This window comes from Malaya genurostris, chromosome 3 (genome assembly GCF_030247185.1).
Source record: "Malaya genurostris strain Urasoe2022 chromosome 3, Malgen_1.1, whole genome shotgun sequence".
NCBI classification, from domain to species: domain Eukaryota; kingdom Metazoa; phylum Arthropoda; class Insecta; order Diptera; family Culicidae; genus Malaya; species Malaya genurostris.
The window spans coordinates 86,459,155-86,484,602 of NC_080572.1; the positions used below are offsets into that span (position 1 = coordinate 86,459,155).

At 39.3% G+C, this 25,448-nt stretch overlaps 2 protein-coding genes across 7 annotated transcripts in view; both read right to left on the bottom strand.

Moving 5' to 3' along the window:
- Positions 1-2,363: 2,363 nt before the first annotated feature.
- Positions 2,364-13,530, bottom strand: LOC131437771 (uncharacterized). 2 transcript variants are annotated; one of them, XR_009230820.1, is made up of 4 exons: positions 12,842-13,530; positions 3,065-3,802; positions 2,809-3,002; positions 2,364-2,743 (listed from the first exon to the last, which is right to left on the bottom strand). XR_009230820.1 is itself a non-coding variant. In XM_058607329.1 (3 exons), exons 1-3 carry the CDS (start codon positions 13,165-13,167, stop codon positions 2,936-2,938), a joined length of 1,131 nt encoding a protein of 376 aa, XP_058463312.1. In that variant the 5' UTR covers positions 13,168-13,530; the 3' UTR covers positions 2,364-2,935. The 2 variants fall into 2 exon arrangements, 1 of the variants encoding a protein (XP_058463312.1); XM_058607329.1 differs by having other exon boundaries at positions 2,364-3,002.
- Positions 13,531-19,830: 6,300 nt separating this feature from the next.
- The window catches only part of LOC131439086 (uncharacterized), a 141,731-nt gene continuing 136,113 nt past the window's right edge, over positions 19,831-25,448 (bottom strand). For all 5 annotated transcript variants that reach the window (XM_058609689.1, XM_058609690.1, XM_058609693.1 and 2 more), the window contains exons 5-6: positions 23,172-23,935; positions 19,831-23,095 (exon numbers count right to left, since the gene is read on the bottom strand). In XM_058609689.1, the coding sequence (XP_058465672.1) occupies positions 21,943-23,095; positions 23,172-23,935 (1,917 nt within the window). In that variant the 3' untranslated portion in view covers positions 19,831-21,942. The remainder of the gene's footprint in view (positions 23,096-23,171; positions 23,936-25,448) is intronic.

Sequence of the window (25,448 nt, forward strand, 5' to 3'; positions counted from 1 at the left end):
AAAGTGCCATAAAACGATTTGAAGCTTTAATTGGTATGCTCTGATCTTGTGTCATGCAAGTTCGGATGAAATTCCATGTTATGTCGTTTCGCCTGAGAAATTGACATCTACCCCAGAGTAAATGTTGAGTGCGTAAGATTAATTTCTAATCTATATAAGATGAACTCGATTGATAATGAGAAATAGTTTATCGTTTCAACCGAAATCGCAGAATGGTAGAGAAACTTAACGCTATAAAAATCACTGCTTGCATACAAAACTTGAACACAAGCTTGACGAAGAGAAGTCTCAATATCAAAATCCGTATCGCAAGTATGTACAAAGATAAAATTGCATACATTCGGAATATTGGTGTAATTTCGTCGGCTATAAAACAAATACAAATCACGACAAACAGAGTCTATATTCTGGGTTCGCGTGTTCGGTGTTGGTTCCTAATCAAGATAAATCTAGGCAGACTCTCGTGCAATAGCGGATTCAAAAGTGTGACGATTAATTGAACTGTTTGATTGTAGATCATTAGAAATTTTGGTTGCCTTGTTCCACATCAATGGCCCGAACAACCCTATGGGGCTGATCCTTGTAGTTTTTTGCTCTAAATTGACTTGGCTCGGTGCTTTTCCAACACGTTTCAAGCTTAGTGGCTGGATGCTGAATTTTGCCAAAAATGAGTTGACTCTTTGTGCTTCCACATGAATTGCAAGGAACTCCTCCATGTTAATCGAACCGTTCATTGTTGTTGATTGGAAGTAAAAAAAACATAAACGAATATTTTACCACATCCGTATACTGAACTTCTAAGCAAATTTCGGTAATTTCTTCTTTCGAACATCCTCTGGAGCATCACGATAATGATATATTCTTGCCAAGGACTTGAACTGAGTTCGATCTTCGCAGTGATGTTTGCCTCGCATTCCGGTTTGGTTTTTTTGGCACCTTACAGACATGTACCACAACACGCTTAATGGTTTTCTTCACAAAACCGACCGTTCCCTAGGGTTTTGGACCACTTGTATGAACATTTTTATTCGGGTACTCGAATGCTCCTTTTCGCGTTCAGATACGCATTTCCAAGCCTTTTAGCGATCCATCGGTAGAAATTTCTTGTTTCGACATGATCACAATAAAGCTTGCTTCATTTAGAATTGGAACAAACTTTTGCTCATACTGTGGCGCTCCTGGTGGACGGATTTAGAAGTTCTTGGTGCCTACGTGTCGGGAATTCTGTCAGCTTCACGTATGATTTTTGACATTCCGCAAATCGACGGTACTTTGTAAACAATCAACTTGGAAGCCGAAAGAAGGGAAAAAATTGTGCACAGTTATTGGGAAAATCCATTGTGGTCTGCATCTAGGCTAGCTAAACAGCTGAAATTGCCCAGAAATACCGTATGGCACGTTATCAAACGGTATAAGGAAACATTGACGACGCTTCGGAAGCCTCAAGCCAATCGTCGGAGTGGAACTGTCGACCGGAAACTGCGTGGTAAGATTTTGAAGACGATTAAGAGGAATCCTAATCTGTCGGACCGTGATTTGGCCACAAAATTCGGTGCTGACCATAGTACCGTGAGGAAAACTTGACTCCGGTAAGGTATCGAGCTAGCAAACAGCCAAATCGGACCATAAAACATAATAGTGCGGTCAAAATTCATGCTCGGAAACTATATGACCAGGTGCTGATTAAGTTCGACGGGTGTCTTCTGGTGGACGATGAAACCTATGTCAAGGTTGACTTCGGGCAAATCTCAGGTCAAAAATTTTACTTGGCAACGGCTCGGGGGGATGTTCAGGCCAAATTTAAATTTGTTTTTGTCGAATAATTTGCAAGAAAATTTATGATTTGGCAGGGCATTTGCGGCTGTGGCAAAAAAACGAAAATTTTCATTGCAAATAAGACAATGACATCGGAACTATACCAAAAAGAGTGTCTCCAAAAACGAATTTTGCCGTTCATTCGATCCCACGACTATCCCGTAATGTTTTGGCCAGATTTGGCAAGCTGTCATTACAGCAAAGTCGTTCAAGAATGGTAAGCAGAGAAAGGGGTCCAGTTTGCTCCGAAAAACCTTAACCCATCCAACCCTTAACCTGCCCCCAGTTCCGCCCTATTGAAAAATACTGAACAATCATGAAGAGGAGACTCAAGGCAAAGGGAAAGGTTGTCAAAGACATAAATCAGATGACGACCTGGTGGAATAAGATGGCTAAAACGACGGACGAAAGAAGGTGTGCGCCGAGAGTTCCTTCGAAACCGTGACGAACAGTTTTATCCGTATTTTTTCTTAAAAGTATGAAGAAAACGCTACATTTGTATAAAAAAAGATCTTGAATTCAACAATAAATAACTGAAATACAGGTAATTGTCTTTGTTCCAATTCTATCTGAAGCAAGCTTTACACTATAAATACGATAAATTAAAATTAATGCACCCCTCACTAAAACTTCGTATTAGAACTTATAAACAAATTCTTACAAATATTCTTCCTCTTTTTCTGCAACAGATATAATTTTTTTTTCTAATGTGTTTCATAAATCGTCAAAATGAAAATAAAAAGTAACTTATTCGATTTATACATTGTTATTCAATTCAGCATAACACGTGTTTACCTGATCTTTCAATTTCATATATAGGATAAATCAAATTGTACCAATTCAAGTCGGAGGCGAGCGATTTTGTGATTTTTTGAATATCATTAAAGTACTTTCAATTGTGCCTACTGCCATAGGGCTTTCACCTCACCTAAAAGTTATCGAAAAGCTCATGCAAACTTGTCCAAAGTATACAAATGTCTCAAAGTGAATTACAGTCGCTCATAATGATTGCCAAAAGTGTTGCAGTCCGGTTTATATCTTCTCTGAGCGCGTCCCATGACGACGGAGGTGAGCATTTCCACTGAATGCATTATTCGTCTTCATATTTAGTTGTTGGTTATCAGTCGCTGATCACCGAAAAAGGGTAACGATTCGTGGTCTGAGAGTAGAGTTCTCCTCTTACTTGTCTGAAATACAAGGAAAATAGTTAACACTTATGTATTACCATACTAATTATATTCTAACGTACCCTTTCCTTCGCTCTAAATATCCCATTCGAAAACCGGTTGGGTACTGAGCAGCTGAATCTCGTTCCATGTCGCAATCGGTTGGTTTTTTTTCAGCTAAAAATTTTACCCTAAATGCCAAATTGTAAAACACGGGACACAAACCATGCGATCCCAATGGAGGTTTCCCGGCAGCCGGTTGCCGAAATCCACACTGTCCCATACGCCAGTTTTGGTGACACTTATTCATCAACCGGGTACCTTTGTCTGTGCTAGTATGAATACACTGCACGTTCTTGGCAGCGCTTCGAAAATCAATTCGTCGGAAAAAGTGATCCTGATCAAATCCAACACCCGCCATGTCACAGGAATCGATTGCTTGTATCGCATTATATCCGATCTGGTTGCCAGCATCCAGCACCAACTGACCACCAAAGCTGAAACCGAACATGTAAAGATTTTCGAACAGCATTCCTTCGTACTGTAGCGTTCGGAGAAACTTCAGCAACACCGCACTAAGATCGTTGAATCTTCGGAACAAATAGGGATACTTGTTGCTGGCGAATGTCGAATAGTCCATGCAGATGATGCAACCGCCCCGGTAGGTGTTGAGATTTACCTCCAGATCCTTGACCCAAAATGTATCGTAGCAATTCTCGCGCCAACCGTGAACGATGATCGCGAATTTCTGTGTCGTGGAGCACGTGGTTCGAGCAAGTAACGGTTGTTTCATGATGGTTGTGGTTTTAGTTAGATTTCCCCTGCAAAATAAAACAATGTTTTTGTCGGGAATACGACTTACTTTAAATTTGGGGCGCCTTTTCAAAATTTACCCTGTACAAGAATGGGCAGAACTTTATCGCGAATATCTCTTGATGTACTTAACCCAAAAACATAATTTTTTCTACAAGCTATCGGAAATATAATCAGGAATTTGTGATTAAATTTTCAACATAAAACCATAAATTATTTTTAAAAAACAAAAATTTCTAAAACATTTGGAAATAATGAGGAAAATTCATCACGCTTGCTTGCCCTTTTCGCACCCCGACGACGGTTTTGAGGTAGTCAAGCACATATCAGTTCCGATTATCTACTGAATTTCTTCTAGCGCTTCAGACGAAACTGGATGTCGATGTAAGGTTCTCCCACCAACATCAGTAAGAACAAACTAAGTATAAAGCGTGAAACGCTCAGGTCGTGCTTTCATTCGTCATCTAACACTCGATGTGGATAGAAGAATAACCTACTACGACTAATTTCCATTTTGTTTTATTTTTTATTCGCAGCTGTCTACCTACCCAAGCTATGGGTAAAACGCGCCATAGATCCGAGAAGGATCCAAAGGATGCTAAGCGTCTGAAGCCAAGTGATGTACAGGTTTGCTGAGTAACAACCAATACGCTTATCTGCCAATTGATGTCGAAGAGGAACTGCAGAAGAAGGAAAAAATGCCGCCTTTCCCCAGAAGGGCTTCCCACCAACTCTACGCTCGGATTTCAATACGCTGATCAGCAAAGGACTACAGGCAACAATCCGTTTATGTACTGAAGGTTACAAAATAACTGTTCCGGCTTTGAAACACTACAAAGGAGTGGAATGCTACCTGTAGCAGACAAAAGTGGAATACTCCACACACGCTATTGCCGCCAACAAACCTATAAAGGTTGTACTTCGAGGACTACCCGCCATGATGGAAGCCGAACTAAAGCAGGCACTGTCGGAGGCTGGACTAAAGCCTGTGATGGTGTTTAAAATGAAGCGACATAATACGGACAAAAAGTTTAGAGATCAACTGTACCTGATTCATCTGGAGAAGGGCTCCATCACCATGAGTCAACTGAAAACGATTAAATCGTTATTTCACATAATCATCGAATGGCAAAAGTATAAACCGGTACATCGGGATGTCACACAGTGCACGAACTGTTTGAACTACGGCCATGGAGCGAGGAATTGCCACATGAAAAGTCGGTGCGGGAAATGTGCCGAACCACACAATACCAACGATTGCCTACTAGATGACATCGCTGTAAAATGTGTGAACTGTGATGGCGACCATCCATCTATTAGCAAATCGTGTCTCAAACGTACTGAGTTCACAAAAATTCGACAACAGGCGTCCCGTAAACAATTTTTTTTTTCAAATACGTTTATTATGTCTCAATTGGAAAAAAAAATAAAATAATTATATCGGGATACTAAAATTAAAACGTAATGCGTTTATATCTACTGCGCCGCTGCATTCTTCAATAAAGTTGATGTAGCTTAACAAAGTCTTTAAGATTTGTGTCCGCGTAGTTCGCGGTATCTACTCTAATGATGATCGTAGCAAATCACCACTCTGAAATATGTGTCGACTACCAACTAGTGCCGAAAGGTTTAGCTGTAAAAGATTATGAGCTTCTCTTACTCTCAAGCAGTCAAAGAACAATCAACGCATAAGAATGTTCCACAGAAGGATGAAATTAATTTCCCGCGGCTCCCACCGAAAAGGGATATTCCAAATTTGCCGCCACTTCCTCGCAGCAATTCAATAGATTCAGCCGTTGGATCACAAAAAGAATCTTCCTCAAAAATCCCTCCTGGATGGAACAATAATGACTCTGGTGACTTATTCTCTGCTGAACAACTGATCGGTTAGATCAAATCAACGCCTTAGGCAAATTCATCATCGAATATGCAATATAATGAGTTGGTTGTAGTAAATTGGAATGCTTGCTCACTCAGGAGCAAAACTGCTGAGTTATCCGACTTTCTTCAGGAAAAGAATGCCGATATTGCTATTTCAACTGAAACTCGTCTAAAACCTGAAATTTCCATTTTTATTTCCAATTACAGGATTCACAGGCTCTACAGGGCAACTACCAGAGGAGGGGGAGTTGCCATTGCCATTAAACGATCCATTCAGCACATGCTTCTGTCAACCTTTAAATTGCAACTTATAGAAGCCATCGGAATTGAGATTACAACGACGATGGGACCTATCATCATCATTGCAGCGTACTGCCCCAAACAAACAAATCTTCGAGATGGTACGTGTGCATCATTGAAGCGAGATCTAGTTATGCTCACTCGACCACAGAACAAATTCATCATTGCTGGGGACCTGAACGCACGGCATGAGCTGTGGGGAAACAAAAGACAGAATCGAAACGGATTCGTATTTGCCGAAGATTACGAAGCTGGACAGTACAACATCCTAGCTCCGGATCAACCAACGCGACTTTCCAGATCAGGAGTTCATTCCATTTTGGATATATTCATCAGCAACATCGCCATAGACAGCTCTCCGGTTGTCTTCAACGAGCTCTCTTCTGACCACTTTCCAGTAATATTGACGTTGGGATCTTCACCAGAAACAGTGCCAATTCAACCTTGGAGGAACTATTATCGCACCGATTGGATCCAATTTCAACAAATCGCCGACCAACTTATTAATATCGATTTGCCACTAGATTCCCCGATGGAAATCGATGCGGCCCTATCTTTCTTCTGTTACCGAACAATTTTCGTAACAATAAAATTCCATCCAAATTTGTATATATGAAAATAGACAATAAGATTTAGCTTTAGATTTTAGGATAATGTAAATTTTTGCTATTTTTCTTTTGACTCTCTTTCATTGTTGTTAGTTTATAAAGTTTTCTTCAATTATATTTGTATTTTTTGTTTAACATAGAATAAGTTCAATGCTAACCCGAACTAACATAAAAAAACGTGATTATTCCACCTAGCAGTGAGATGATACCTTTTTTTATCAATCCGCATGTGTTTTTTTTTGCATGGATATTCTTAGGTGTTTTAGTTCTCATGACAGTATTTCAATTATCGTCGTTTTAAACGCAAATTGAGATTTTAATCACTCATTACCCTGTAATTTCGAAACTGCAAATCTTAACGTGTGACAATCGATTGAACATTCCATGAGATGTTGAAGTAAGTTCCACTTTAGAGTTTTTCGTCATTATTTATTCCAGAGCCGGTATTCAGGATCTAGCATAACCCAAAATGATTCGAATGGCCATAAATTAATACGCCAAATAATTTACATCTTCTATATAGGTATGAATTTTAAAAACTCATCATCTTGTAATTCCAGAATCGGATTAAATTCACTAATTTTATATGAGACCTTAAGTCGTTTAATTTAAATTTTTGTTTTTGAAGTTCGATTTGGCCTTTTTAGATAAAATGATTAAGCTTTGATAAACGATTCGATACTGGAACCGGAGTTCTAAAATCGGTGTAGCCGAAATCAGTTAAATTCACCTGAGGAGTGTGTAGATATCTTTAGGAAATTGTAGTGCGAATTAAAATTTGTGGGTACCTTCCGAATTGAAAACTGAATACCGCTTAAACTGAAATAAATTTATTTCGTAATCGACTATCCAAATCAGCAAACCCGATAAACCTGATTAATTTATGTGAAATGGACATTTTTATACTAATCACCCTGTATCTCCTAAACCAGAAATCGGATCTGACTAAATTTTATAGAATTTTAAGACCTCTCATTTGAATCATAGATGATTCTTAGATTGCATTTGAATCTTAGATCGGTTCAACCATCTACGAGAAAAATGAATTGCATTATTTTAATTTCGTTTCATATATCATCCTGTGGTTCCGCCATCAGAAGTCGGATCCAAACGTAATTCAGGAACCTTGTTTGGGACTATACTACTTTTCATATGTAGTTCTGAGTTTGTAGAAAACGGTTTAGCCATCTCCGAGAAATATTGAGTGGAATTATTTGTCACACACGCATTTGCTGATCTCGACGAACTGAGTCGTATGGTATATGGAAGTTATGTTCTTCCAGCTTTTATTGCTGTAAGTAGTTTAAATCAATATAATTATGGAATTGCTTTCAACTCGAAAATGCTGATATCATCTGGTTTACATATGGCATATTAGAACGATTATGTTGCCAAAAACGAACCGTGCTAAAATCGGTCCAAGGCAAATTGTCATGAAAAAGGATGCTGTACACAGTCTTTTTGGTACTTAGAAACAATTGTATGTCACAGTGTAAAAAATCATGTTTTCCGTTGCTCCCAAGCATTTCTTTGTCATACAGCGCTCAAAACTTCTACTGCTGGAATAGGGGAAAAGTCGTTTACACAAAAATTTCGATATCTCCGTTAAAAATGGACGGATTTTAACAATCTTTGGCTTGTTGGATAGGTATTACCGTGCGGAATCTAAGTCTGAAAACACATTCTGTTTTCAAGGTCAATTGTGACAGATACTGTCAAAAAACTGAAAATTTTGACATAAAACTTCGTATAACTCAAAAAGTAAACATCCGATCTCAAAACCATTCAATAGCGTTCTGGGTGACGGCGAGACCTTTCATTTGCGACTAGTTTGATCAAAATCGGTCCAGCCATCTCTGAGATCTCGACCTCTTAGTTGACAACACACACACATACACACACACGGACATTTGCTCAGTTCGTCAAGCTGAATCGATTGGTATATGTCATTCGGCCCTCCGGGCCTTGGAAAAATTTTCTAAAATTTGAGCGAATTCTATACCTATTTTTTATATATATAAAAAAAAGGTAAAAGCTTCGAATATCCTGCTAGATGAATACGTTGGAGGTAAAAGAGGTCTTTAGTACCCACCCCGGAACGTACATACCAGGCGTTGGGGCCTAGTACTAGTTCCCATCTGGAACGGTAGCCTATCCCAACGACGCAGTCGTTTCTTCCTGGATGGTGACAATCTAGGTAGATAATGAATACGCAATAGTTATAGGTGAATACCCTAAATGTTTTCAACCGATAAAGCCTACTAACCGATTCGACGATAGGATGGAGAGGATAATTTATCAGCAGAACCACGGTTCCCGGAATTAAGGATAGAGAGAGGGAGAGAAAACTAAAAAAGAGAGAGAGATAGGTGATATGAAGGATAAGCTGGAGGGCTCGGGATCAGTCTGTAAGCGTCAGTACTAGCGAGAAGTTTGATTTATTGAGAAGCCTGACAGACCCTAGTAAGTGAACGGGCTGTAGGAAAGCCACACATCTCGTGTAATCACAAAAAAATTTGGATTTCGTCTTGCGTCGTGTGGGCACTTCGGAACCTGCTGGGCCGTTTGTCGACGTCCTATTCGACTATCCGCCCGAAACCACGTTCGACGTTCTCCGGACCCGCAAGTTGGTCTAAACCACTACCGGTATTCAAGTTACCACGTGCCGAGCAGCTGGCTAGTATTCCTGGACACCGAACCGGCGAAATTGACCAAACCCATCACTGGTCTTCGAGCCACCACTTACCGAGTAGCCAGCCAGGATTCCCGGACACCGAACTAGCGAAATTGGTTAAACCCACCGCCTGACTTAGAGTCTCCACGTGCATTCAGCTGGTATTCTCGGAACCTAGACCCCGAGACAAACAGTCAACCCGGACACTCTCTGGAATTACCGTCACCAATGACACCTGCGAGTCGACGAACAAACCAGCAGTAACAAGGTATGTTACTCTCTCTATCTCTCCTTTCCTTGATCAACACCTCGGGAAGACCATCAAGGGTCCCAACGGTCAACGATCGGCGCCGCAACAGTGCAAATTTGGCCATGCAATAAAATTGTAAAAACGATTTAGTTTTCTTTTTCTTAAAATAATCTAAGAGAGTCAATTCCTTTGATTTGGATGGTCTACTATTGTTCAGCGCGTGATCTCTTAAAGACAAAACCCCAGGTGAGTATGGTGTTCTGAGTCCTCTCGAGTACGTGGCCGACCCTGAGACAAAATAAGAGGTGAGCTAGCCGTGCGGTGTGTTCAACACAATTACTTTCACTTCCAGCATTCAATCACAGTCGCTCGTGATAGGACGGTTCCAGTACAACATATGCCGACTTCCTCTCTTCAAATTGACAGTGTCACCAAGAAACTCATCCGACTTCAAAATATCTACCGGAAGCAGTATCAACGAACTGGCATCCTAGATAAGAAGACTTCTTATAACAACTTAACTAGGACAATCCAGGAAAGGATATCTGAGCTTCGCAACAGGAACTTCCAGCAAAAGCTTCGAGAAATTCTCCCACATTCAAAGCTCTTCTGGTCCTTAACGAAGGTGCTTAAGAACAAAAAGCGAAGCCTATTCCTCCTTTGCTGCCACCCCAGGACGCAGCTGAAGGAATACCTTTAATCACACCAGTAGAGAAGCGAATGCGCTAGGCCAGCAGTTCGTGTGTTCTCACAATTTAGGACTCAACATTGTTAGTTCACATGAAAGAGCCGTTGCTGATAGCGTAGCTGAGGTTGACCAATCAGACAGCTTGGTTCCTGAGGAAAGTAGAGTCACTGCGAATGAGCTGATGGCTATTGTGAAAAAATCCAAAAATATGAAGGCCCCCGGTTTCGACAACACATTCAACATTGAGCTGAAACATTTGAGTATTCGCTCATTTGTTTTTTTTTAGCTAAAATTTTTAACAGGTGCTGGGAGCTTGGTTACTTCCCTTCAAAGTGGAAGTTAGCTAAAGTTATCCCAGTTTTGAAACCGGGGATAGATCCTTCCCTTTCCAAGAGCTATCGTCCCATCAACTTACTCTCTGCCCTATCCAAGCTGTTTGATAAGTCAATGCAAAGGCGAATTCTTGCTTTCGCAAATGAACTGGAATATTACTGGAAGAACAGTTTGGGTTCCGGAAAGGAAGATCCACCATCCACTAAATCACAAGGGTTAACAACGTCATCCAGCAAAACAAATCAGTGTATAAAACGACTGCCACGGCAATATTGGATATTGAAAAGGCATTCGATAATGTGTGGCACGATGGCCTGGTGTTTAAACTGCATCGGTATAATTTTCCCATGTATCTTATTAAAATGATTAAAAATTATCTTGCAGATAGAGTTTTCCAGGTTTCTCTGAATAATGCACTTTCAGAAAGATTTACTATTCCTGCTGGTGTACCCCAAGGAAGTATCCTAGGTCCCATTCTATACAACATTTTCACATCAGACATCCCACCTCTTCCGGGCGGTGTTCTGTCACAATTTGCTGATGATACTGCCATTCTTTACAAAGGTCGTTTCATTAATGCTCTGAAGAATAAACTACAGACAGGTCTGGACGCTTTATCGGAATATTTTACAAGCTGGAAAATTGTGATCAATGCAGCAAAAACTCAGGTCATCTTGTTTCCACATTCAAGATCTCCAAAACTTGTTCCATCAGACGAATGCCGAATACGATTCGGTGATGAGGTCATTCAATGGTCCGATGAAGTTATCTATCTAGGACTCACCTTTGACAGACATCTGATGTTCAGGTCACATGTTGCCAAAATAGTTTAAAAATGCAGCATACTCATTAGGTCTCTGTATCCGCTGATTTGTAGAACATCTAAACTGTGCCTGAAGAATCAGATGGCTGTCTATAAACAAATCATCTACCCCGCAATTGAATACGCAGTCCCTGTTTGGCGGGGCTGTGCACGAACACACAAACTTAGGCTTCAGCGCATTCAAAGTAAGATCTTAAAGATGATTCCAAATCTACCCCCTTGGACAAGGACTAGTGAAGTACATGAGATTGCCTCACTGGATATACTAGAACAAAAATTCGAACAATACTGCACGAAATTTGAAGAGAGGTGCTCAATCTCTGAAATACAAATAATTAAAAATTTGTACGTATTAAGTTAGGGATAGTTATAAGTAGGTAGATATTTTATTAATAATTAGAATAAATAATATGATTAAACATTAGTATGTAAAACAAGAATAACTAAAACACCTATTATTAATAACGAATCGTATGAACAACAAAGATGAAAGGCCAAAGGGTCAAAACACTTGTACTGTAAAATGTTGATGTAATACACAAAAATAAGATTAATAAACAGATATTTATTGCAAAAAAAAGCTAACGTTTCAGTCCTACGCGTAGCATGCTAGAGGTAGGTTGTTGCTAGACAGCAAGACAAAGAACGATTTGTAGCTTTAATTGGTATGCTCTGATCTTGTGTCATGCAAGCTCGGATGAAATTCCATGTTATGTCGTTTCGCCTGAGAAATTGACAACTACCCAGGGTAAATTTTGAGCGCTTAAGATTAATTTCTAATTTATATAAGATGAGCTCGATTGATAATGAGAAAAAGTTTATCGCTTCAACCGAAATCGCAGAATGGTAGAGAAACTTAACGCTATAAAAATAACTTCTTGCATACAAAACTTGAACACAAGCTTGGCGAAGAGAAGCTTTAATATTAAAATCGTATCGCAGGTATGTACAAAGATATAATTGCATACATTTGAGATATTGGTGAAATTTCGTCGGCTATAAAACAAACAATGTTCGGTGTTGGTTCCTAATCAAGATCAATCTAAGCAGACTCTCGTGCAATTGCGGATTCAAAAGTGTGACGATTGATTGAACTGTTCGATTGTAGATAATTTGAAATTTTGGTTGCCTTGTTCCACATCAATGGCTCGAACAACCCCTTGGGGCTGATTCTTGTAGTTTTTTTTTCAAATTTCGTTGAACTAGCCACAAATTATTTTTGCAATTTCTGAAAGTAGGGTAAAAATTGACGTTATCCATCTGGCTAACTCAAAAGTGGTCAAAACCCATATGGGACTGATATGCGAGTATGGGCAGTGCGAATCACATTAGATCACATCACAGACGAAACAAGATAGGTTCGTATAAGACGGCAATTTTTCAAATACGAGTGCCATTAAGCAAACCACTAACGACGTTCACTCGATGTTTCAACCTTCAAACTATCGGGAGCCTTCACATGCACAACAATAACAACAATTATCAATTACCCATTATAAAACCGAAAAATCACATTCTGCTCGAATATCGTTCGCCGATTCGTCGTCCGATACTGGCCCAAGGCAGCCTGCGTTAAATCACTTTCACTTATTTCGATGTCGGAGTAATCCTCGTGAGACAACCCGGCGGGGTGTGCGCCGTAGGTAATGTTATTCCCTGCCGGTCCGGATGACAGCAAGACCAGTTCCCGATGCCGACGTAGAATTCGTTCGTCCCGACGCGATTTGATTTGATCCAAAAGCCGACCGGAAGCGAACACCACGCCGACCGTAACAGCAAATAGCACTAATGAGACTTCCAATAGCGATCGTATCATCTTCGAGTGCTAAAACCAACTAGTACGCAACTTCAGATGTATCAATAAATGTGTATAAAGATGCTCTTTAAATGCTCTTCAGCACACCCAAAAATGTTGTCTGCTGTTGTAGTGATAGCGACGAATGGTAACCACGTAAAATTCACGATGACGGTATCTGTGCACAGCTCGTTCGTTCAAACGTAAATGTAGATTCTCCTATAATCGACCGGAAACTATTCTGGCGCGTATCGTGACGTATCGCGATCGCACTACCTTCGAGGGCAGCTGATGATGTTTTAATAAATTTAACAAGTCGTTAATGGTTCTACACTTCATAAAGCCGCGTTTGCTGTCGTGATGGTGCCAACCAGAATCCTGCCGAACTGTACCCAGTTTTTATGGCAGTACCCTGCGTTAATGGCTATAAAGACGAGTGACAATTCGCATTGAAAACACTAAATCATCTAAAGTAATATGCTGGCGAAACCTTGCCGAGTCAAGTTGAGGCTATTGTTCACATTGTGCTTTACATAATTGGAGTTTCGGTTGGAACAGGTATTCGAATTCGACTCATGGTCTTGTGCAACAGTTCGAAACATTATGCTAATTATCAGCTGCATCACTATAGTTTCAATGAAATTATATGCCATTTTCATTATCAATCTTGTTAGTTGGCGAAACGTAAGAGATGCAAGATTTAATTTACAGCCGGTGAACGATTATTTGATTGCGTATAATTGTTCCTCATATAGGTACTAAAACCAAACAATTAGTAGTCGTTAGTTTCAACCAACAGCTTACTTGTATTTTCAGATTCCTTTGGGATTGTGTGGAGTTTTCTCTTATGATTCATATTTTTAGAATGAATGAAGCTCCGGTCGGAGGATGGAAGTTGTAGCAAGATGTTAAAAACTGCCAATACAGCATCTGATATCAGTAGAATTCTGTAGGAGCAGTAGAAGCTTCTAGAAGCAAGCACCCTTGTTGATTGCCCGTTTATAGTGATGAAATTTACGAAGGGTTAACTCATTTTAAGGAGCAAGACTCTTTGCAAGCTTATGAGTAATGTCAACAATGTGTTCATAAAAACTAATTCCGACGCTTCTTTTCCTGATTTGAATCAATAAATTTTTCATATGGTTGACAAATAAACCAATCAGTTCATTCTGCTTAAAGTTGCAATTCAAGAAAAGCGAAAATCTTTTTCTAAAACTCTTCCGTTTTCCTTAAAACTGCTCGAGAAAAATTATTTCAGTTTCAGCTTACTTCCACTAACACATTTGATTAGCAACAAACACATTCCTATATGGATTTCTTCTTGCAGAAATTATTGCGATATAAAGATTTACGTACCTTCTATAAATAAACCCGCAAAATAAGAACCATTCATTTAACACGCGAAAGGTAATGGATATGGAATGTTGTCATAAAACTATTTATTTTTCCGGAAAACTGTTTTTGTGACAGAAAATTTTCTCATAAATACGTTTATTTCATAGGCAATATACATAAGTTTTTCTTCGCCGTGGCATCCACAATACATAGTACTTTAAACCTAATACATTTCGAATATCATATTAGTATGTTGGTATTCATTAGTTAATCTAAACACTGTTTTTATCAAACAAGTTGCTATTTTAAATTACATTATTTAAAATACATTTATTTTGTACATGACCTTATAACTATTTCAGGTTTGTTTGTATCAGTTCATCACTTTCATTCAATATCATATAGTTGGCTATTGGTTGAACTCATGGAAGAGAAAACAGTCTAACATAAAATAGAATTTAAATTGGAACTCCAATGGAATTAATGAAATGATAAAGAAGTTTCATGTATGTAAGGTCACGACAAGCAAGAATGTCGCGAACTGGGACATTGGATAGTCTCCCTTGAGTACGCAAAGAATTTTTTAGTTGAGATCTGACATCACGATACTCCACGCATGTCCAAACGATATGATCAATATCGCGATAACCTTTGCCACTGAAGCACAATGATTAGTTTCGGAAAGTCCAATTCGAAGGAGATGTGCATTTAACGTGTAGTGATTGGACATGAGTCTAGACATCACACGAATGAAGTCCCTACTCACATCCAGTCCCCTGAACCATACCTTAGTCAATATTTGAGGAATTATTGAGTGCATCCACCGACCCAGATCAACTTTATCCCAAAAAGCTTGCCAGCTGACAAGTGTTCTTTGGCGAGACGCGCTATAGAATTCGTTGAAAGCAATCGGTCTCTCATAAATTTCACCCTCAATAGCACCACGTTTGGCTAAAATATCGGCTCTTTCATTGCCTGGAAGGGAGCAATGAGCCGGAACCCAAACTATTGTGATTTGATAATTATCATTCAATATGTCGTTCAGGCACTGTTTTATTTTGCCCAGGAAAAACGGTTCATTTTTGCCAGCAGCGTTTAAGCGAATGGCTTCAATTGCACTCAGACTATCTGTGAAGAGAAAATAATGGTTTGGAGATAATGTGACGATTACACTCAAACTATATTGAACTGCTACTCACTCTGCTATATAAACAGATGCAGGTTCTTGAAGCCTAAATGAAGCCGAAACATTATTGTTGAATATACCTAACCCAGTAGCCTCTTCAATTCGTGATCCGTCCGTGAAACACATTTTCTCAGATTGACTCTGATGCCTTAACTTACTTGAAAATATTTTTGGGATTTCCATCGAGCGTAGGTGTTCCGGGATTCCACGAACTTCGCGCAGCATGGATGTGTCGAAAAGTAGAGTTGAGTCATGGACATTTAAGAGGGTGTCACTATAGGAATATATCTTGAAGGGTTGGTTTCCTGTGACATATGGTTAAAATATACTGTTTGAGATTGAAGCTCAACTAGCCTTTCGAAGTTATTAATAACTAGGGCCTGCAGCCAGAGATGTCTATCTCCTCTGTGTGACGAAGAGCAAGCAAAATTTCTCCCCTCGCACTGACAACTTCAACGAGAGCTCTTCTCTTTCACATTTATACACCACTGTTGTGTAATGTGTGCACGCATCATGAGTGCGTTTGTTTATTTCCTTTTACCTCTTCCACTGAATCGCACCAAAGTGCTAGAGCATTAGCTAATAAATTCTCTGAGGTGGATGCAGATACTTTCACAGAGGTGTACACGCCGGTGAGCACTCTGCTGTATGGTTTTCGTAGATGAAGCGTGGACACGCAAAATCAGCAAAATAAAACAATTCATCGTAAAATTTTCGGTTTTCCTTGCAAATTTTTCATGACAAGGCCAGATCTACTCTCTATTAATTGAAGTTCACAGAAGTGTTCGCTCACAATCACGCGCCAGTGGTCACTTGGGTGTATTTAGACGAGAGCGCGTGTGAGCGATTCATGCGAAGAGAATGTGTTTCACTCGCGCCAGCTGCTTTAACCACAAGCACACACTCAAATGCTGTCTATTCGACACTGAGAAGAAGTGCGCTTTCCTCTTTGTGTGGTGCTTCGTTTTTTGCATCCTCGGTGTGGCAAAAATCTGACTCTAGCGTGTATCACTCTGGTGAAATGCCATCTCTGCCTGCAGCCTAAAGCAATTCGCAAACAACGATACTGAATTCGCTCCAGTTTGATAATATGAGAGTTTGCAGCGGAACGAAAGCAAACACATCCATATTCCATCACTGAAAGTATCGTTGTCTGATACAATTTTATTAGATCTTCCGGATGAGCACCCCACCAAGATCCTGTTATTGTTAGAAGAAAATTTACTCTTTGTTGGCATTTTGATGTCAGATAGGTAATGTGTCCTCCCCACGTGCATTTGGAATCAAACCACACCCCGAGGTATTTCAAATTCAAAACCTGTTGGATCATTCTTCCCATCATATGAAGCTGAAGCTGCGCGGGACCATGCTTTCTTGAAAAGACGACTAACTCTGTTTTCTCCGCAGATAATTTGATACCAAGATGAACAGCCCAAACGGACAAGTTATCTAAGGTATCTTGCAATGGTTTTTGTAGATCAATACCTTTGGGTCCAGTAACTGAAACTACGCCATCATCTGCCAATTGTCTTAGTGTACATGGGGTTACAAGACAGCTGTCAATGTCATTCACGTAAAAATTATAAAGGAGCGGACTGAGGCATGAGCCTTGCGGTAGACCCATGTAGCTAATTCTGAATGTTGCCAAATCGCCATGTAAAAAATGCATGCGTTTCTCTGACAAAAGGTTGTGCAAATAATTATTTATAACCGCTGGAAGTCCATGTTGGTAGAGCTTGTCTGAAAGAACATCAATGCAAACAGAATCAAATACTCCTTTAATGTCTAAAAATACAGATGCCATTTGTTGTTTTTGAGCGAAGGCAATTTGGATGTCAGACGAAAGTAATGCAAGGCAATCATTCGTCCCTTTATTTCTTCGGAAGCCAAACTGAGTATCTGACAACAAACCGTTCGTCTTCGAGACGTCGAAGATTAATTTTTTCGAACAATTTTCTGATGCCAGACAACATTGCAATGGGTCTATATTAGTTGTGATTGGAAGCTGGTTTCCCCGGCTATTGAATGGCGATAACTTTCGCTTGCCTCCAATCAGGTGGGACAGTATTTTGCTCAAGAAACTTGTTGAACAATTCCAACAAACGTCTTTTTGCGAGGTCGGGCAGATTCTTCAACAAGTTGAATTTAATTCTGTCCAACCCAGGAGCGTTATTGTTACAAAACACGTTTACAATATTACGAAATGTCGAGATTTAGAACTGTCCCAGAAAGTATGGACGCAACCAAAAACCGCGGCCATTTCGCAATGGTTCAGAATCTGTCAATTTTCATGGCTGCGTCCTGTTGTTTACACTCTTCTCTAACCACTTGTGCAGTTGTTTATTCGTTTTCATTAGTTTGTTTCGAAATGCGTGGACTTTCAGCAGAACAACGTCGAAAAATTGTGTACAAATGGTACACAGAACGCGAACTGTCGTTGAGAAAGATAGCAAAAATGGAAGGAGTAAGTGAAAAAGCCGTGCGAAATGCAATCAGGAAGTTCGGTGAAAATAACACCTTTGAGGATAAACCAAAAACGAAAAAAGGTCTTGCTAACCCTCAATTGGATAAACGTATACTGAACGCGTTCGACCAAAAGAAGGAGGTTTCAGTTCGGGATGTGGCCAAAAAAATGGGCACTTCGAAGTCAAATGTTCTTCGTGCTAAAGAACGTTTGAATCTTCGACCCTATAATAAGCAGAAACAACCAAAACGTAGTCCGAAACAAGAAGCATCGATCAGGCCGAGGGTTCGAAAGCTGTACAATACGATTCTTGCTGGAAATTTGAACTGCATAATCATGCACGACGAAACCTACGTGAAACTCGATTACAAATCCTTGCCGGGACCACAATATTATACGGTGCGAGATGTACAAGTGTTAAACCAGTCAGAGACATCGAAAAATTTGGTATGAAGCTATGGTCTGGCAAGCAATATGTAGCTGCGGTAAGATTTCGAAACCCTTCATCACCACTGCTTCAATGAACAGCAAAACATCAAGGAATGTTTACAAAAACGACCATGATTCGAAGCCACAAGGATCCTTTTGTCTTCTGGCCAGATCTTGCTTCTTGCCACTACTCGAAATCAACGGTAGAATGATATAACACCAAAAATGTCACTTTCGTCCCAAAAGACATGAATTCACCAAATTGCCCACAACTTCGACCAATTGTGGAATTTTGGGCATTAACGAAGACACATCTTAGGAAACATGTCTCGGCAGCCGAAACCATTCAACAGTTCGAAAAAGATTGGAAAAAATTGTCAAAACTTGTCGCCAAGAAGTCTGTACGGAATTTAATGAGGAACGTTCGCAAGAAGATGCGCCAGCTAATCTACAATGGTAAGTAAGCAGCAAATGTAAAGAATAATATTCTGTTGTTGTAGTCTAATATTATCAGTAAATCGAATAAAATTTGAATATCTAACACTTGTGAATTATTTACAGCAAAATCAAAGTGCGTCCATACTTTCTGGGACAGTCTTTACTGCACAACACATGCACTAGCTGTATTGGTAGTTCACATAGAGAAGCATATTTTTTCAACGGGAGCGGGTCATTTCACCGAAAGTCGACAAGTTTTCTGAGGTTCATGAATCAATCTCTATTCAAGAGGTACAATTGTAGGTCAACAAAACGGGCGTTACCGTTACTATCATCTTTAATTTGTCTTTATTTTAAAATAATTCCAATTACGATTTTAAGACGATTTCAGGATTCGGCGACCTGACTCTTTCGGCGAAATGGTATTCGGCGAAGCGACCCATTCGGCGAAATGACCCTGATCAATTTTTTAACATGCTAAGACTTGTTGATTTTGAAATACTACTCTTAGAAAAAACGAAATTTATGCTTGATGTAAATTCAAGCATGCCGTAATTTCTTAGGTGATGACACAATATTACATCCACTAACATGTAAAAATAAATTTTGCGTCTGTATCGATGTAAGCTTTAGCTAAATCAACTGTGAAGTTAATGATATGATTTATTTTTGCATGCTTTGAATTGTTAATGTAAGTAAATCGCGACGCTCCTTTTTTGTGCATCTATTAAGATGTAATTTTTTCTAAGTGTGTAGCAAACGGCCCTCGCTTTTCAAATACATCGCATGACATGATGGAAAGGTTCGGATAGAATTGTTTTCATCAAACATATAACATTCAAACTTAGTTTATTTTGATAAGTAAAAATAACAATTGTAACTCCCGACGTTTCGAACGTTCATTTTTTTCCTGTATCCTTTGAGTAAATCAAACAACTGTCCAACGATACAATATATTACAAGAAAAAACTGCTGATATCGTTAGAAAATTTCATTACTGTATTTGACTTCGAGTCCACTCTGTTCCTTGTCTCGTTCGGTTAATTTAATATTGAATGCGAATTTGCATCACAATACAAACGTACGATGTTGTGCATTGTGATTGAAACGAGCCTAATTTCGCTTAACATTTCACCAGGAGTGCTAAGTGTAACCTATTCAGAACTGTGAAAGAACTATCAATTACGAATTGGCTTTTTATATTTGCGATAAAATGGTATTAAAACTAGAATCAGTACGTTTTCTAACACTTGTTTTACAAGTAGACAGTTTCAAAGTTTCGCGACGTATAGATTTTGGAAACTGTTTCATAACGGGGTACAAAAATTTACTAATAGAGCTAGATTCAGAATTTTTTTTACAAACCTGCCTGTACTAGCACTAAATCTGCATCCTAGGGTTTTGTTCATTTTTTTGCGATTATATCTCATTTTTATAACTACCTACCTCAATATACAAATCAGTCTCTATTGGGTTCATACGTTTTTAGTTTTCAGCCTACGCACCATAGAATGACGCCGCCTACCACAAATAAACGCAATGCGATAGTGACGGGTTTGGTTACAATTTAAGGAATATCTAATATAACATACTGAAGAAGTTTATAAACCTGATGTTTCTTAGAAGGCTGACTACTGGCAGCCCTCTACGCGGAGGATCAGATGGCATTGTTAACATTGGATTCAACTGGGAGCAAAGGGAATGGTTCGGCTGGTTTCGATCAGAGTATACTACAGAAGGTATTAAAGGAGCTGCAGTATATTTTTTTGGTATACTGGTCTGGAACATGAAAACGTTATTTCGAGCGAATTACTCCTCGGCTTTTTAGTTATCGAGATAGTAATAAGCCAAAAGTAAACAATTCCGTGTAAGTTGCTGGTGACTTTTGTCGTCGTTTCAGTACAACGTATAGCCCATTTACTGATGAGGCTTTTGTCAAAAGAGAACAAATATTCAACAAATCATTTCTTATCTACTAGACTAGTTTATAATCAGCCAAGTCAACATCCGTTTAAGTTATTAACTGAAACGCTTAGTACAAATAATACATACATCTGAAAATCATTCTTCCTTAGAAAAAAAAACAAAACAATGATCGAGGAAACATATCTCAAGTTCAATCAATTCACTGGTAAACTTATTTCCACATTGAATCCTAAATTTTCCTGCTCGTTATTTCGAAAATGGTTCTGACGATTTTGAGCATTTGAGCGCCAAATACACAGAATGAATGATTCGAATAGGACAACTAATGTCCTAGTGTTCCAATTGATGTTCCAGTAGGTTGGTTTTGTAGAATCCTGCTACTAAGTACTATTTAATTACATCAATTTTTTACCGAAGTCTTGAGATTATAACTTAAGAGTTGCAGAATTCATTGCATGATAGAGTAGGAATGTAAAATAGGATGAAAACGGTTTCACTGCAATCATTAGTATATACAATTAAGGTGGAAATTGTTTCATAGCTCGTATAGAATACAAACAGTTGAGGATAAAATAATCTACACATTTTATTATAAATATATCGAATACAAAAAAATATATATATAAATAAAGTAACATCTACTGAACGTTTAAATAGTTATTATAAACATTATTTCTACAAAAAATCACAAAAATTACGCTAATGGTGACGTTGCGTAACACCATTGGTTTATGTCTTAGCTGCCGGTCGCTTAGCGCCCATGCGTTTCGCTCAAACCAATCACATTTGAAATAACGCTGGGTAACGTCAAGTTTTCTGTTGCCCCAGGCGCCTTTAGTCAGTGTGATCCAAAATACAAAAACCATCAGCCAGAATCCATGAGGACTCTTTGTGTGTGTGTGTGTGTGAGTGTGCTAACAATAAAAAGATTTTGTTTTTCATCACACGCACACTTCTATTCGAGAATCCGGTGCGAATTCTAAACAAAGAACAAGCGCACCGCTCGACCCGGAACTCGTCAATCGTTTTCGGTCCGTTTGTGCAATGCCGAGGTAATGCTCAGTGCACCGCCCGGAATGAAACGAACAAAATTGTCCCCGACCAGTGGTCCCATGGCGTACAAACCTTTGTAAGGAATCCGCAATACAGCATTGGTATACTTGTCTACTTCAATTGGATTACTCTTGCAATCTACAGGTTTAGAAGGGTCCTCGCCTAAGCCTAATCCTGATACACTAACTAGATAATCGTTGGTTGGTACCGCGATCGGTAGTGTGCATTCACAATTTCTTCCCAGTATGCTAAGATTATGACCACAGTTGATGGATTGTTTATCTTCAATTCTTCCAAGCACAGCTGGTTGACATTGCTTATAGCGGTTCCGGTCACAAACATTCAAATGGCGACACTTGGCGCAGATATTTTTGAACCAAAAAAGTTTTCTTCCCAACCTCGATGACAGTAGTTGCTCTGCTATCGACCAGATGGCTAGCGGCTGTGCGGGACGATTTTCACAAACGACCGATTCTCGCTCAACCAGCACTGGAGCTCGTCTACTGAAAAAACTAGCCTCATTACCGTGTTGAGAACTATTGTATCCTTTCGATATTCCTGCGATGAATCGCAGATCAGGTCGTGAGCCGATGAGAATAGCGCAGAATGATACTTCAAACTCTCGGCGTTCCCCCGTTTTTAGGTGTTGCACTGTAACTCGATGGGAATCTTTCGATCCGGTATAAGGCGACTGCGTCAAGTCTACAATCGTATGTTCAGGTAACGGAGTGTACAACTCGTACTTTTGGTTGGAATCCTTCATCATTTTATGTACTTCATGATACTCGGGGTAAACATTGCCCGGCAGCATTTTATCGAGTCCTGCTGTACGATTGCGATATACGTGAATCACCGGTATGCCAGACGATCGACAAATGGAAACTGCATCAGCTGCACTCAATCCAGCACCAACGATCAGTACTGGTTTAAGGCGAGCCATCGCATCATCTTGGTACTGTTCCAAAGCCCGTTCCAGATGGGGGAGCTCGTACTTCACCCATGGCATATCCAGCCCTTCACCTTTAACACCAAGCCGGTTGGCTAAATCGGAAGCTCCGTTAGCCATAACTAAATTTTGGCACACGACAGTAAATTTTCTGTTGGTGTTACGGTTAAATCTGAAAGGAAAAGAACGCAACTTAGTGCCATTGTATTCCCAACAAAAAATACCATAGAGGCAACTAAAGTACTCACCCTGAAATTATCCACCGTCCATTTCTCAATCGGCTTGGCACCGGTCCACCACATGCCGATAAGTCGAGCGGTTGAACAGTAGTTACAATCGTATCGTTCATAAAATACTTTGTCAGGTTCATTTCCTCCACATAGCTCTCGTAGTACTGCGCTACACGTGAGATCAATGCCCGCGTTTCAACTTCTTTCGACATTTGTCTCTTCAGTGATAAATTTCTTCGCGGTGGTGAGCTAAGCTTTATGCTGATCTTTCCGTTTCGATCCTCATAAGCGATACTGTTTTGCTGCAACCGATCGTGATTTTGGTTTTCCAAGAGCGCATTGTTGTTACGGTTGCTACTGGTGCGACACTTGCTGCAAGTTAAGGACACTTTTTGCTGCTGCGATTGGTACCGGTTTAGTTTACTACATTTATCACATGACTCATTGAAATTATGCTTAAAACTAACACTACTGCTCCCGTTGGGTATCTTCCCGGAACGGTTATTGCTAGCACCATTGTGATTGTTCGATTTGAGGGTTGTTTTGATACCTTCATCGCTTCCGTTTACCGGCAGGTACGAGTACTGGTTATTGCTTAGAAACCATGAGCTGTCCAGGTCCAGCCCGTTCCGTTCGATCGCTGGTGGGTGAGCTTTCCCCCACTCGGTGAATGAGAGCCCAGGAAGGGACATCCACTCCGCCAGGGAAAGTGTCCGTAGATTCGGATCCATACGGTGCCAGGAACCCCCGGGAGGACCACGGCCTAGTACGAGATGGTCGATCTGTAATAAGGAAAGAAACAATACACTGAGGTTTCTTTTTACACGTTGTAAAGAAAACGATTATGAGTGATAATTTAATAAAATAAATTCGAAAGTTAACAAAAATCATTAATTTAACAATTCACGGGAGTATTTAATGTCGTTCCATCAAATGATGATTCAGTCTTCAGATCTTCAATCCCTTTCGTAAATTACCCGACAACGTCAGCGTTGTCATTGATATCATCGAAAATTTCATAGAGGTGGAGAATTAGCCTCTGGAGCCGTCGAATTTACTTATCTCTTTTACTCTTCATCATACCGAATAGTACAGTATTTTATACCACTTTGCATGATATATTAGCTTTAGCAGAACAAACAAATAATTAAATCTACGGATTTTGGAATTATTTCTACGTGGTTTTTCCAAAAATTTTAACACGGTTTTGTTTTACAGTTTTTTTTAAATACGTTTTAAAAAGAAATCTTAGTGTATACTTTATTTTAATGCTGCGATGTTCTTTTTCATTGCAAAATTTAAATATGCACAAGGCAGGATGTGTTAACGGGATCAGTGAAACAATGTAAATGAAATATCAACCAATCACAGTTGAGTTTGAGAAGAGTTGTGCACTTTATAGCACATTTGAACGTCAGTCAATTCTTCCAAAACAAATGTTTTCAGTTGATTTTTTGCATTTAAAATTTTTTTGCCGTAACTAACAATCAAGCAAAGACATCATATTAACAAGATATCCAGCTCTCACATTTCCCGAACAAATCATTGGCAACAACATTTTTTGCGAGCATGGCGCCCTCAGGCGAGTCCGCATCGAATCTCGTACACAGAAGTAGGGGAGAGAAATGTCAAATTCGTGCACACCAAAATAGCAGCACTGCGCACTAAGACAAGACCTGACAACTGGCTTCTTATTCTTCCTTCCGAATCATCCTTCTCGTCGTTTTCGCCCTGTGGAATAAATACCAACGTATCGGCTACAGTGTAGCCATATTTACAGATTTTTTAATAACTATGCTAGGAAAAAAATATTACATTTACATTTTTAGACTTTAGGTTTTTGATTTGAAATAAACATAAAACATGTTTCGGTGAATGCATTTCATTATTATATATTAATGCTTAATTAATTGAGCTTTGATGACAAAACACAAAATATCTAATGTTGAACGAAAAATCGGATCCATTGTTGACGTATTACCGGATCTTTTGGAAACCGGAAAAAGTCAGGTTTGGATAGAAATGCCTAATGCGACCACAGTGTGGAACACAACAGTTCATTCTTCTCGTAAAACTAAACACACTTTCGAGTTTACACTAATTTAACAAATCTTTTTTGGTTACACTTTAATTTACTAAAAAGAAAAACGGCTTGATGCCTATTTTAATAATTACACAGTCTTGCCATTATATAAACATTTATTACCAGTGAGATTGAAAAAAAGTTAAACATTCTCCGAAAATTTTCATTTCACATTGGTGAGCTAAAATTATACATTTTAATAAATTTGTTTT